The following is a 12,883-nucleotide window of genomic DNA, read 5'->3' as shown; positions in this document are numbered from 1 at the left end:
AGATGTTCTGTTCCTGTTGGGCTTATTTAAACCCTGAACGCAGAAGCCCTGAGCTTTGGGACAGGAACACGGTCACAGAACCAAATAAAGACCAGCTGTGCGATGACAGCAAGGACTCATGACCCCAGCGTTGAGGAGGTTGGAGCAAATCAAGTCCCTCTTCAGCCCTGACCGTCCCAGGAGGCCCGCGTGGAGGACGAGCCCCTTTTTCTCTACGATGAAGACGCTGACACCTCTTTAGGATGCTCCTCCCGCCCACCAGCCTTCAGAGACAGCCGTAGGGAAGATCAGGGACCAAGAGCTTCCCTAAGGCCCCTTCCCTCCCAGGTGGAGATGGAGACGAGGGTGATGGTTTTGGGGGATGGCAAAATGGGGGGATTGTGCAGACCCAGCAGCCTACCCCCGGGCTTTGGTGGAGCACAGGTCGTCGTCTTCCTCCTCCCGGATTCGGTACCTGGCACAGGGTGAACACAGCCTGCGCAGGGAGGTGCGAGCGCCTTGAGATCCACCACCGCGGTAGAAACTCACCCTCACCCCAGCCAGGAGTCTTTAAAAGCATCTCGAGTTGTTGCTTCCCCCTATTTTAAGAAAGGGGGGAGAAAAGGAAGAAGAAAAAATGTTAACCAGATCATCTACTTTTTATTTCAGAGGAAAGATTTGCATTATTTACTTTTATTTATATACATGTACTTCACATTTGTATTTAAAATGCACAGATCTCCCAATAATTTTCTCATTCCTGCTTTAAATTAGCTGTTATTTTACAATACAAAAAATTATACCAAAACCTGCAGTCCTAAATGTGTGTATGTATAACACCCACAATCCCCGGCAATGAAATAGTTTACAATACTTGCTCATATTTACATATGAATGCAATAAATGCTAAATTATACATATTAACAAACTAAGCTCAAGTCTGAACACAGATAAGAATCGTAAATAATTACAGAACAGAAAAAAAATCCAGAATACAATTAATTCAAGGATCCTAGTGTAAAGAACATTTATTGTGCACAAATTTCAGAGTAATATAAAACTCTATTTTTATTTTCTTTTTGCCTTTTTTTAAAAAAAAAAAATAATAATGGACTGACATATGTTACACTCCTCCACAATGTTTCTTCTTCTTTCTTCTGGTGAGGTTTGTGGAGTCAATGATAAACGTAGAGGAAACGTCTAAAGAACTATAGTACCTGGAAGACGCACAAAAATAGGCCGTGTGTAGTGTTAGAACAAAGTAATAAACTCAACGAAACCTGCTCCGATGCAGAAGCAGAAAAAATACAGCATATACACGTTATTGTAGTATTCCTAGCATGGGGAGCTAAACTAATTTAAGCAGCTATCAACAGAAAGAGTGTGAATTTGGCTAAAATTGCCAACAATACGTCCGAAACCGAGCAACGCACACCTACCCCTCCCCTCCCTTTGCTCCCGCCTCCCCAGACGCTCGCGCGTCTTCTGCTGCCACTCTTCCATCTAACACAGGCGCGGCTCCCTCTCCCAACCTGCTCTTGCAGCTTAGCTCAGGAGGCTCCGAAAACCCAATCCCCCTTCCCTCCCCTTCCCCTGTGGTATTCCCAAACGAAGATCAAAAGAAAATGGGAAAAGAAGAGACGTCCGCAGCTTACTCGAAGTTGGATGGATGGGTTTAAAAGCCGCTCCTGGCACGTAGGGGCTGTTCTTTGCTTTCTCGCAAGCTCAGTGCCGGCAAATCCCTGGTTGCAGGGAAAAGGGTTTTACAGGTTGAGAGATGCAGCTGATGCTCTGTCCCTAACTCAGGGTCTCGGGGAAAAGAAAAAGCAGCTGCTAACATCGGGAGCGGTTACGGATGGAGAATCAGCCTCATCTTCGCAGCGCTGGATTTTCAGCAGGTTATGGGAAAAGCCTGAAGTTTTATTTCAGCCCCTTGAGCGAGGGTGTTTCATCAAAAGCTCGTTTCAACTTAGGGCCAAGCAAGCTGAGCTGCTGTTTTAAAACCATACTATGAACCCACTGACTATGTATTTCGGTAAACGTTTACCGGAGAGAAAATGATGTTTCTGAGCAATATTTAGTATACAAACTACCCCTAAGGAAGCGTGTATCTGCCAACAGGGGCCGTCATGCTTTTATGGTACCATACCATCAAATTTTGGTAAATTATACGCTATGACGTTATGCTAATCACAGGCATTATCCCATCACGTATAGCTTTATTTTGGCCATTTAGATACAGCGCATTTTAAGCCCAGGGAGAGTGGCAATAACTCAAAAGTTGTGTCCCATAAATCTTCCTGTATTCAACATATTGACCCGCACCACGGCAGGGTCTCCTGTCACTCGTGCTGCAACAGTCCAAAGAAAATTCTGGGCTAAAAAGAACGGAAAACGGTGAACCAAAGAAATGTATGTTATTTGGAGATTCAATGGCACTGTTGCTTTCTGGAATAAAAGGGCTACAGCATTTCTGATTTTTTTTAAATTTTTTTTAAAGGCGACTCTCAAAGAATAAAAATGTTTTGAGGGTTGAGACCTTGAATGTTGAATTTCAGCCAGTTATAAACGCTTGCAAATAGTGATTTTGAATGGAAATCACTGGCACAATCTTAATGGTAGAAGCTTAAACTGCTGACTTAATCCTCCAAGTAATGACTGCTTTAAGTACATTTATTACCTGTCTTCGAGCGTTGGTTTGTTCCCCTTTCAAATGGAAGAGCCGTATTTTACTTAGCTTATACCTTTAAGTGAAATGCATTTGAATACATAAAAGTCAAGTTATGCCTCCCTGCTTTATACTGCAAGATACCACAAATATAATTTGATGTTTCTTTAAAGCTCTGGAAAGTTATCTAATACTCATCATATGAAGAAGTTATTAAGACAAAACTCATACATCATTTAAAATGCATCAAAAATACATTCAATATTTTTCTGGTTTATATACACTTTAAATCTTTCAATGTTCTGCACGCTACTGTATAGTTTATGTACAAGTGCAAAATCGGTGTGTTATTTTTCATTTTTTTTACAGATTCTCCCATGAAATAAGGTTGCTCTTTCCCCCCCCCCCACCTCCAAAAGAAATAAACCCACAAATCATTCACTTTAGATATTGGCCGGGTGATAAACCACCGGCATTCTTCTCCCCCCCATCCATTCCCACCTTTGTCTCTGTTTTACCTTTAAATTGGGATGAAACTGTTGGCAGCATAGATATGTATGAGAGTTCTCTTTTTCCCTCATCAGTATGGAGATAAGATGCAGAGCAGAGCTACATCCTAAAGGAGCTGTTTCATTTTATTTATATTAATAAGTCTCATTCCTCTATTTACATTTTTTTTGGTTCTGCTAAATCTCAAAAGTTTGATCGTTTTTGCTCGTCTTTCCAGTATCCGATACCTGACTTTGTGGCTACGCTTCTGGGCACGCTCCACCATAAGCTTTTGAGACCAGACAACCCAGCTCTCCGGGGGGAATAAAAACCCCAAAACATTTGTGTCTTTTTGTTAACATAAAAATATATCACCCCTCCAGGCCTACTGTTCCTGAAAGCTGTTTCTGTTCAGGAAAACCTAAGCAACAACTTGAAGCACCTGCTTAAGCGCTGTCCTGACTACGGAGACTTGAGCACAAGAGCTTTCTCAGTTTGGGTTGGCAGTTTTCCTCCCCAAAAAAGCATCGGGTAAGCAAGAAGACGACATCTCTGAGCATGGGGACGTGCATCACGACTGAAATTAAGCAAAGTAATAACAGGGGAGGGATTTGAGTCCAGTATAATTTCTCTAGTTCAAGTTAGCCCTATGCGCATAGGAAATTAGAAGATATTTTCAGGAGATGAATCTGTCTGAGGTAATCTGTGCATCAGTTAAAACTTAAATTGCCTAAACCCCTTCGTTCTAAAAGACATAGCTCACCCCTTTCCCGCTCGTGATTTCTTTTCCCCAGAGGGCATTTAAATTTCTAGTTTAGAAACAGATGCATTATATATATAAATATATATATAAATATAAATATATAAAATGCATTTTTCCCCCAATATTTTTCCTGCAGTTCCGTTCTATTTGTTAAACAACACATTAAATCAGAATTATAATCCACCACGGTCTTTACACCAGCAGGCCGTCCCCCCATCACCGCTGTCCAGACACGCACAGCAATCCACGTCTTTATTGCGATGCTGATGTGCTCCAAAGAGCTTCTTCCAAATAGTTTAAAAAAAAAAAAGAGCAAGTGCCTGATAGGTGATCGATCATCAAAACATGCACAAAAAAAGATGCAGTTACTTGGGTTTCATTTTGGAAAAGGGTGCTACCTGGCCAGAAGGTTCAAGAGCACTTTCCTTCGTTCCTCTTGATTTGTTACTTCCATTTCATGAATACTAGATGTCCTCATCAGACACCCGCGACTCGGCGACCTGAATGAAACCACACTGCGATTAAGCAACAATTACGCGTCTCGTTTGGCACCTTCACGTAACATCTTCCTACCGGCTTCCACATCACAACTTTGCACGGCCCCGGCACTGCGCCACGCTGCGGAATCAAGGGAGACATGGGGCACCAGCACGCACGGACTGATGGGTTAAGTCCGACCTAGAACCTCAAAATGTAATCCCAACTAGTCAGAGTACTTCAGCTGGTTTGACACATCCCCCAAAAGCCAAGCCTTCTCTCTGCTGTTTGCAAGTCCCTTCCTTTCACCAACAAGCCACCTTCTTCAGCATCTAAGAGAGTTCAACCCAAATGGGAAATATCAGTAATGATCATGTAAAACGCAAACCTGTGGCCAAACAAAGCTGCTCTCCTTGCTTTTTATTTTAAGTTCTATTTTACTTCATCCTCAAATGATCTGGCACCTGGAGTGTTGCTTTTTACAGCCTGTAAGGAGATGGAGCAAATCTTCCTGCTGAGGAGCGATGCCTCTGAGCCCCGGCACAGCTCAGCTCTCGTCCAGAAGAAGGACAAGAGGGAAGGGGGAAGGAAAGAGGCCAAATGGGCAGAGAAAAATCAGAAGAAATATAATATATCTGACCTGGAACACAAACTGCTTCTATTAAAAGCGCTGGTGAAACCAGGAGTTTTCTTATGAGATACTGAAACTCTACTTTCCCTCCAGACATTTCCATCTGGTTGAGTAGTTTGTTGGGCAGGAAAACGCCATTTTCCCCTGACTGCATGTGATATGTTACAAAGAACACAGATTGCCTTGGGTGATTACATATATATGTGTGTGTGTGTATACATATATTTAAAAGGAATATAATTATGTTAAAAAGAAATGTGTGTAGCAGTCTCCTCACTCCCTAGATCTGTTCAAGTCTAGGCACTTGTGTGTGGTGTACTCTAAGCAGGTTAAGACTATGTAAACACTGAGTCCTTCAAAAGCAACATTCAACTTCTCCAGGTATTGCATGTGGTCTGAGCAACACGTGACGTCAACCTTTAAACCATCCCAGCTTTTGCGTTCCTGATGTTCTGGACCATGATGACTACAAGAATGCTGTATCCGGAAGAGAGTTCCACTTAAATAACGAGGGAATAAACATATTAAATGAAAACAAAGGATGAAGATGCTTTGAAGATTAATAGTAGTGTTTATGTGTTGAGAGCTGACACCTGTAAACACTGCATCTTTTTCTTTTTGTACAGTTTGATAAATACATGAACTACAAAGCACTTTCCATGTATAAACCTGAGTGTCATTCATATTGGACTACTGTTCTATTTACACTGACCATGAACGGCGGCGATCGGATGTTACTGGACCTGCAATAAAATTATTTTACTTTAAACTCGAAGAAAACAAAGGAGCAATCTGAAGCCACGTGTCAGTAAAACTTAAGTGGAGCAGTTGTCAAATAAAGCCAACTATCACGTAGATGAGAGAAAAAGTTGAGTTCAAGGAAGCTGTGTTTTTCTGAGTGCTTCTAAGTCTCTTGTGACACAACTCGGAAATCTTTCTCCTCCTCCTCCTAGGTATTACTTTTCCGTTTTGTTTAAAACCTTATACAGTTTCTGATGTCCATGCATCAAATACAGGTTCCTGGCTGTGCAGGGGGCTGCTGTTTCCGATTTCGTATTGCACCCGATTTCTCTTTGTAGGCAACTGGCATCTGTTGTGAAATGTCCACCAGTGCACTGGCCACTGCAAGACCTGAGGCAACAAAACGAAAGAGTCACGGAACAAAATAGTCACAGAAACAAATCCTTCCGCCACAGCTGAGAAAAACCCTCCAAGCCACAAAATGAGTATCATTTTTTGAGCTGTTGTTAAAAAAAAGCAAACTAGAAAAGCATTTTGGCTTAAGAGATTAAACTCTAGCGGCTATTCTGAAATAAGCTTTTAAATACTGCATGTTTTATTGAAAGCAACTGCAGTAGAAAAAGCTGGAAGTAAGAAGTGTGGGTATTAACGGATGTGAAACCCGTAATATTAGAGAGCTGTCTTTCTCATAGATGACACGGCTCCTAGATGGGTTCGAATAAAGCCTGAAAGCACGTGTGCGTGGAGGTCCCACTGCCCTTCCCGGACATCTGCCATCTCTGCAACCTCCTCTTGGCAGATCCACGGACAAACCACCGTTGGCCATCTGGGATTTGGTTCAATACAGCTCACAACCAAACCATCCCATCTCAAACCCAGCTACTACTCTTTTAAGATCCTCTGCTTCACCATGCTCACTGGGCACTGGAGAAACCCCAGTTAAAGCACACACTGCCCAGGAGATGATGTCTTGGTGCCCTGCAGGCAGGTTTAAGTGAGAAGGGGCTGGGAACAAGGAAACCTTAAGCTGGATGGAGAAAACTTCTCCGTCCAGAGCTGCTAAGAAGAGGGCACGGATGCCTTGAAAGGACTTGATGTCTCTTTACAGATGGAGCTGGGAATAGAGGGAATAGGCTGGGAGACAAGTTACTTTCGTAAGTAACTACTGCAAACCTGTCTCTACCAGATCTCCCTTTTTCCCCAGCCATAAATTAAAGAGTAATCCAAATATCAAATGTCCAAAATCCAAAAATCATCCACCAACTGACCCAAGAAATTGAATCAAACCTCAGGTCAGCAGCTAGCAGGGCCCAAGCTCGCTAGCATTAAAATAACCCGAGCACATCCTCAGCTGTGGTGTGGGTACAGCAATTACTGCGGGATCAAGTCTGAAACTGTAAGGTGAATCTGTAAGGCTGGGGAAGGAGCACAGAGTTAATTAATACCAAGCCAGCGGAGACAACGATATTCCTCACCTGACTGTCCGGGTGGTGGTATACCCCCAAGTCCTCGAGGCAACCTCACGAATACAGAGAGAACGGCTGCTTTGTTCCCAAAGCAGGGCTCCAGCGCTATTGGCTTTGGTACAGTCTGCAGCGAGGGAAGGAAGAGGAGAAAACAAATGTTATACAGCATGTTACACCCTCCCTCTTACCCCAGCGTCGTCTTTCTCAGATTGTACAAGCTTCAGGGCACGAACCGTGTTTCTGCGCTTGGCAAATTTCCAGCACGTAGCTAGCAAAGCTAAAACCAATGTTAGTAACAAGCAAAACCCCTAGTCATCGCAGAAAACACATTTACTTAATAAAAATCTAGCTATTAAAAAGTCAAGCACAGCACAAGGCTTGCATTTCTCCCTAAATTCAGTAACAAAGGAGCAGCTTATGCTAAAAAACAAGATTTAGGGTTTTTTTTTTTTTTTCCCTTCGAGCCCATCAGCCGCGTATCACACATATCGGCACGTCTGACCACTGCGACTTGGCGGTTCAACTTCCATTTCCAGAGTTTAACTCCCCATGACAACCTTCGCAGCGCTGTGTGCATTAACATGGTAAAGAATATTTACCCCCAAACCCCTCTCTACTTCATTGTTGTTTGCTTTAAGTTGTGTTCCCCCAATTTCGTCTTTCATATCTGTTCTTTCCGAAGGGGTTATGTTTGTTTTCCAGTGGTCTTCTAGACCACTCTGGACTATGGTCTTAGGTAGCTGGTTGTTCTGGGAGCTGAAAGTGCTGTAGAAACTCTACTGGGTTGTACTGTCCTTTTTTCAACTGAAAAGCAGAGGATTTGTGATCCTGGATCTGGATCTGGTTCCAGTGACCTGTCGTATCCTAGGATGGACTACTCTTAACGTACTTTACCGAGCCTGTTTACTTTGAATACGAATGTTTCACACTTATATTAGCAACATGGACATGAAATAAAGTTTTCAGGTAAAACGTGAATTGATAACTATGAAGATATAATGGGCAACCAGCTTTTGCCCACCCTAGAGAGCAGGGGAACGGATCCCTCGCTGACCCTCAGTGTCTTTGAACCTCACCCTCCCACCGTACTCCTGTAAAGATTTTCTTTGAATGATCAATGGCTGATTTCAGGATGTCGTTAGAGAGACAAAATGCAACAGCACAGCCCAGAAACTAAAATATGTTCTTACCTGAGCCGGGCCCCGATCCCACACGTAATTACACGCGATCAGCGTTATCGTGGGATGGCACAACAGTGAGGTGAGGATGCAAGTCTACGCCTATGAGTACCTTTACAAGAGGGTTCCTTCTTCTGTTCCACATAAGCAAGAAAAGCTGAGAAACGCTATTTTACCTGATACGCTCAATGCTTTCTGATTTCTCGTTTAGTATGGACAAATTCTAGCCTAGTATTAATGAAATAATTATTGCTTTTTCCATTAGGCATGAAATTGTACTACTGTACTTAAATGTTCAACAGAAACTCAATACAATGCAAGACACTGAAAAAACCGAACAGGAGTCAAACAATGCTATTAAATTACTGCTGCTCAATAAAAGAGAAAAAAAAAGAGATGACACCAAGCAAAATGAAACTTAAAACTGTTTTCATATCTCATATTTACTGTAATGATTGCAACAACAATTTGTTAGTCTGTGCAAGGTAGATAAATACGTATTCTACAGGCTGTAACGACGTAAGCTGCCGTCTGCCTGCTTTATGACTGCAGATTTCTTCATCTTCTCCCCACCCCCAGCAAAGGGATCAAACTCAAAATAATGTTTTTCCCACAAAGCAACCAAGCATACCCTGGTGCTATATCCCACAGGCGACTCAATTACCAGAGGTAATGGAGAGAGCACAGAGAAGGCAACTGCAGAAATACAGCCCACGGACTTCTGGCGTACGAGGGGGAGCGTGCACCGAGCACAAAGTTTATTTTCTTTCGGAGAGAGCCAAGTACCTTAGTTATTCCACTGTTAGTAAAACAGTCCTGCTGAATCCCAGAGGTTGGAGCACGGTGGTTGGGTTTAACAGCGAGCACTCACACTCATCCTCAGCGTTGGGCAGAGCGAGCAGCAAAGACCAAGCAGAGAAGAAGTAGTGGGGGGAAGAGAAGGATGAAGGAGCAACTGAACAAGCCAAGAAGAGATTACCTTTTCTAATACCTTTTTAACGTATTTGCTTTTAACTCCTACTGGATTAATGGCGGCAAAAATGCTCAGAGGGCTGGAACACCTCTGCTATGAGGAAAGGCTGAGAGAGCTGGGGGTGTTCAGCCTGGAGAAGAGAAGGCTCCATGGAGACCTTACTGTGGCCTTTCAGTACTTAAAGGAGGCCTATAAGAAGGATGGGGACAGGCTTTTTAGTAGGGCCTGTTGTGATAGGATAAGGGGGAATGGTTTTAAACTGCAAGAGGGGAAATTCAGACTAGATATAATGAAGAAATTTTTTTACAAAGAGGGTGGTGAGGCACTGGCACAGGTTGCCCAGAGAAGTTGTGGATGCCCCATCCCTGCAAACATTCAAGGTCAGGTTGGATGGGGTTTGAGCAACCTTATTTAGTTGAAGATGTCCCTGCTTATTGCAGGGAGGTTGGATTAGATGATCTTTAAAGGTCCCTTCCAACCCGAACCATTCTGTGATTCTGATTCTAACCAAAACACTTCTGCAACTCTGTTCCTTCCCCAACATAAACTGTTCAGTGCAACTCTACTCCAGTATGCCTTGCAATGTCACGGGGACGCTCAGCAGCACGCTCACCATCCTCCAGCCAACACGCAGAAACTGGCAGATACTGACTGGAAAATACTTCTCACGGTCACTGAATCCAGCCCTTCACTAATGCAGGTGACCGCACCTAAGAGTGCAATGCTCTGCTTTAAAAGTAGTTACCCCTTCAGCCTGTGCCATCAGCTGTGAGACCTTTCCAGAGGCTCCCTGCTCCTGGATCTCACCGCTCTGATACCAGAAACTTTCTTCTGACCTCAATTCTTTCCCACCTAAATTTATTCATCCATCTGACGTTCTCTTGTGCCTTAACCCTGGGCTTTACCCTCCTGCACATCTCAGCCTTCGTTTGGCTCATCTGAACAAGCACCACACTGAATTTCTTCTCTGAAGACAAACACTCCCTTCTCCAGCTCTCCCAACAGTCCCGCTCCGCACCTCGTCTGCTGCTCTGGACCACGGGTGACCTGAGAGGTGTTTCAGGCTTTGACAGGACCTCTGTAACGGTACCAAAACTACCCTGATTCTCCTGCACATCATAAAACGGTAAGGAATAGAAGTTCATTATACAGCTCTCAGTCACAGAGCTGAAGGGACTTTGAGGGTAATTAGCTCATCTCTCAGCCCCAAGCAGGACTCTCTCTCCTCCTCTGCCCTTTCCAGCTAATGACCCTGAGCGTGCAGCAGAAACTCTCATTATGAGTCCCTGTGGGCACTATCTTTCCCTTTCCATGGGATTTTTATTTCGTTCCTCAAGGTCATAATGTCTTCCTCCTCTCTGCTCTCCTGAACCCACTTTGAACCATGAGGAGCTCCTACGCAGGTGTCACTGGTGCTGAAAGGGCCCCAAAGAGGCAGCCAGTGCTGTCCCCCAGTGAGCAACACCAGACCCCGGCCACGCCGATACCTAAAATTCAGTGTTATTTCATGGGGATGAGTCTCACCCTCATGCTGCAGTGAATTTTTAATCTCTCTGATGTACCCCAGATAGCTGAGGGCAGAGGACATACCTCTGAGCATCCTTCCTTCTCTTGTCAATCTGCTCAGGAAAGCTGAGTGTTGGTAAAAATTTGTTAATATTTCATCGCATGGGGAATTTTGTTTCTATTAACCACACAAAGCAAGGAAGTATACTTTCTATAACGATACATCCAAAATCTGTCAGGCAGTTGCAAGCTAATTTGGAAGGAATATACTAAGCACAAGATCATCTTACTGCAGCTAATCTCGATCTTACATCTAAAAGGGGAAAAAACAGTCTAGTGTCCATCAAACCCAGCCATTTTCCTGAGACAAGCTGCAGTTAATAACAGCAAAAACCAGCATAAAGAATCAAGTCCTATAAATTTGTATTTTTGACAGCACCAGTTCAGGCACCTGCTTTTTGAACTGTGACTCATACTGCATCTCATCTCCAAGCGTGCGCTCACCAGGCCAAGAGACAAAGCGCAGCCCGATGAGATGACTCACACGCCGAGTGACGGGAACGATGGATTTGATGCAAGCAAGAGGTCAGCCGGGAGCGAAGGGCACGCTGTGCCCTCTGCGAGACACAGAGCAACCCGGCGGTGGAGCCCGGGGACCGTATCCTGCAGGCAGGGAGGAAAACACGTGGGTAATTCAACCAGCAACTTAACGGCTATCTCGATTGCGGATCTCACCCAGAGCTGGCCTTGCTGTGAGCCTGCTTGTGTTTTGACATGACCTATGTAGGTGCTACCATGCTGCAAAGCAGCTAAGGAGAAGCTGGCTGGCTTCATCAGGTTGAATATTAGTGGGGTGACCTAAGAAGAGCCCACATCTCCTTTCCTTCCCCACCTCTGCAGCACATCTGCCTCCTGTGTGGTTTCTGAATGCTCTTGTTGCGGATCCAAGCTGCTTTTCTGCAAGAAGGTTTGGAGTGGACTCAGGAACCAGAGATCAGGTCATTATAAATGTTTGTGCTTCAGTCTGACAGTTGGCTTTTAATGGCCCACTTAAAAAAAAAAACAAACAAACACGTAGGTCTTCAAACTTTGTAACACCTTTCATCAGATGGTTAAAACCAGCCTCTGCCAGAGACTTTCATTTAGAGTGTTTTGATAAACCCATTGTTGAATTATAGAAGCAATTCCTTTTTATTGAAGGCTTAATGGCACAATAAAGTAGACATTATTCAAATCTATGCAAATAAGGTGCATCCCTCAGACACTTGGCACACGATGACTGCTTCGTGTGGTGCCTGAACAGCAGAGGCCCACACCAGGAGGGCACAGAGGGGAGCCCAGCTGCTGGAGCGTGTGGATGAAGACCAGCTAATAGGATAAAAGGATCTCACCTTTGGTGGTGGGTCAATGCATACGAGCCAAATTGCCATCCAACAGCCCATCAGAAAGGAGCCATGCCCTTGACTCACGAAACAGAGCATGCTTGCATCCCGCCAACAGGCACAGAAGCAGTAAAAAATGTGTAGCCAGAAGATTTCTGGTTGCAATCAGGACGGAGGTCAGCGAAGGGGATGCTGTGCTGCCCGGGATGTATCTGTGCTATGAACAGCCAACTGCAGCTGGTCTACCCGTCAGGCACCCTTCCCTAAAGCTGCTCCTTGTCCTCAAAGAAATATTGTGAGCGCGCTGGACTGACAATGTCGTGCAGCTAATCATAGGATCACAGAATGGTTTGGGTTGGGAGGGACCTTTAAAGGTCACCTAGTCCAACCCCTCTGCAATGAGCAGGGACATCTTCAACCAGATCACGTTGCTCAGAGCCCCGTCCAACCTGACCTTGGGTGTTTCCAGGGATGGGGCATCCACCACCTCTCTGGGGAACCTGGGCCAGGGTTTCACCACCCTCATGGCAAAAAATTTCTTCACTATATCTAGTCTGAATCTGCCCTCTTTTAGTTTAAAACCATTCCCCCTTGTCCTATCACAACAGGCCCTGCTAAAAAGTCCATCCC

At 44.3% G+C, this 12,883-nt stretch overlaps 1 protein-coding gene across 2 annotated transcripts in view; it reads right to left on the bottom strand.

Annotated features, from left to right (window-relative positions):
- Positions 1 to 1,587: 1,587 nt before the first annotated feature.
- The window catches only part of ATRN (attractin), a 157,274-nt gene continuing 145,978 nt past the window's right edge, over positions 1,588 to 12,883 (bottom strand). The window contains exons 28-30 of one of the 2 annotated variants that reach the window (XR_014228556.1): positions 7,224 to 7,338; positions 2,660 to 6,138; positions 1,703 to 1,721 (exon numbers count right to left, since the gene is read on the bottom strand). Coding sequence is in view for 1 of the 2 variants with exons in the window: in XM_082315660.1 (XP_082171786.1) it covers positions 6,014 to 6,138; positions 7,224 to 7,338 (240 nt within the window). In the remaining variant the exon portion in view is untranslated. Of the gene's footprint in view, positions 6,139 to 7,223; positions 7,339 to 12,883 lie in introns of both variants that reach the window. The other variant, XM_082315660.1, reaches the window with a different exon arrangement.

Source organism: Platalea leucorodia, assembly GCF_965183815.1.
Source record: "Platalea leucorodia genome assembly, chromosome: 6".
Taxonomy (NCBI): Eukaryota; Metazoa; Chordata; class Aves; order Pelecaniformes; family Threskiornithidae; genus Platalea; species Platalea leucorodia.
The sequence above is the reverse complement of the archived record's forward strand: the minus strand, read 5'-3'. Positions and strand labels throughout refer to the sequence as shown.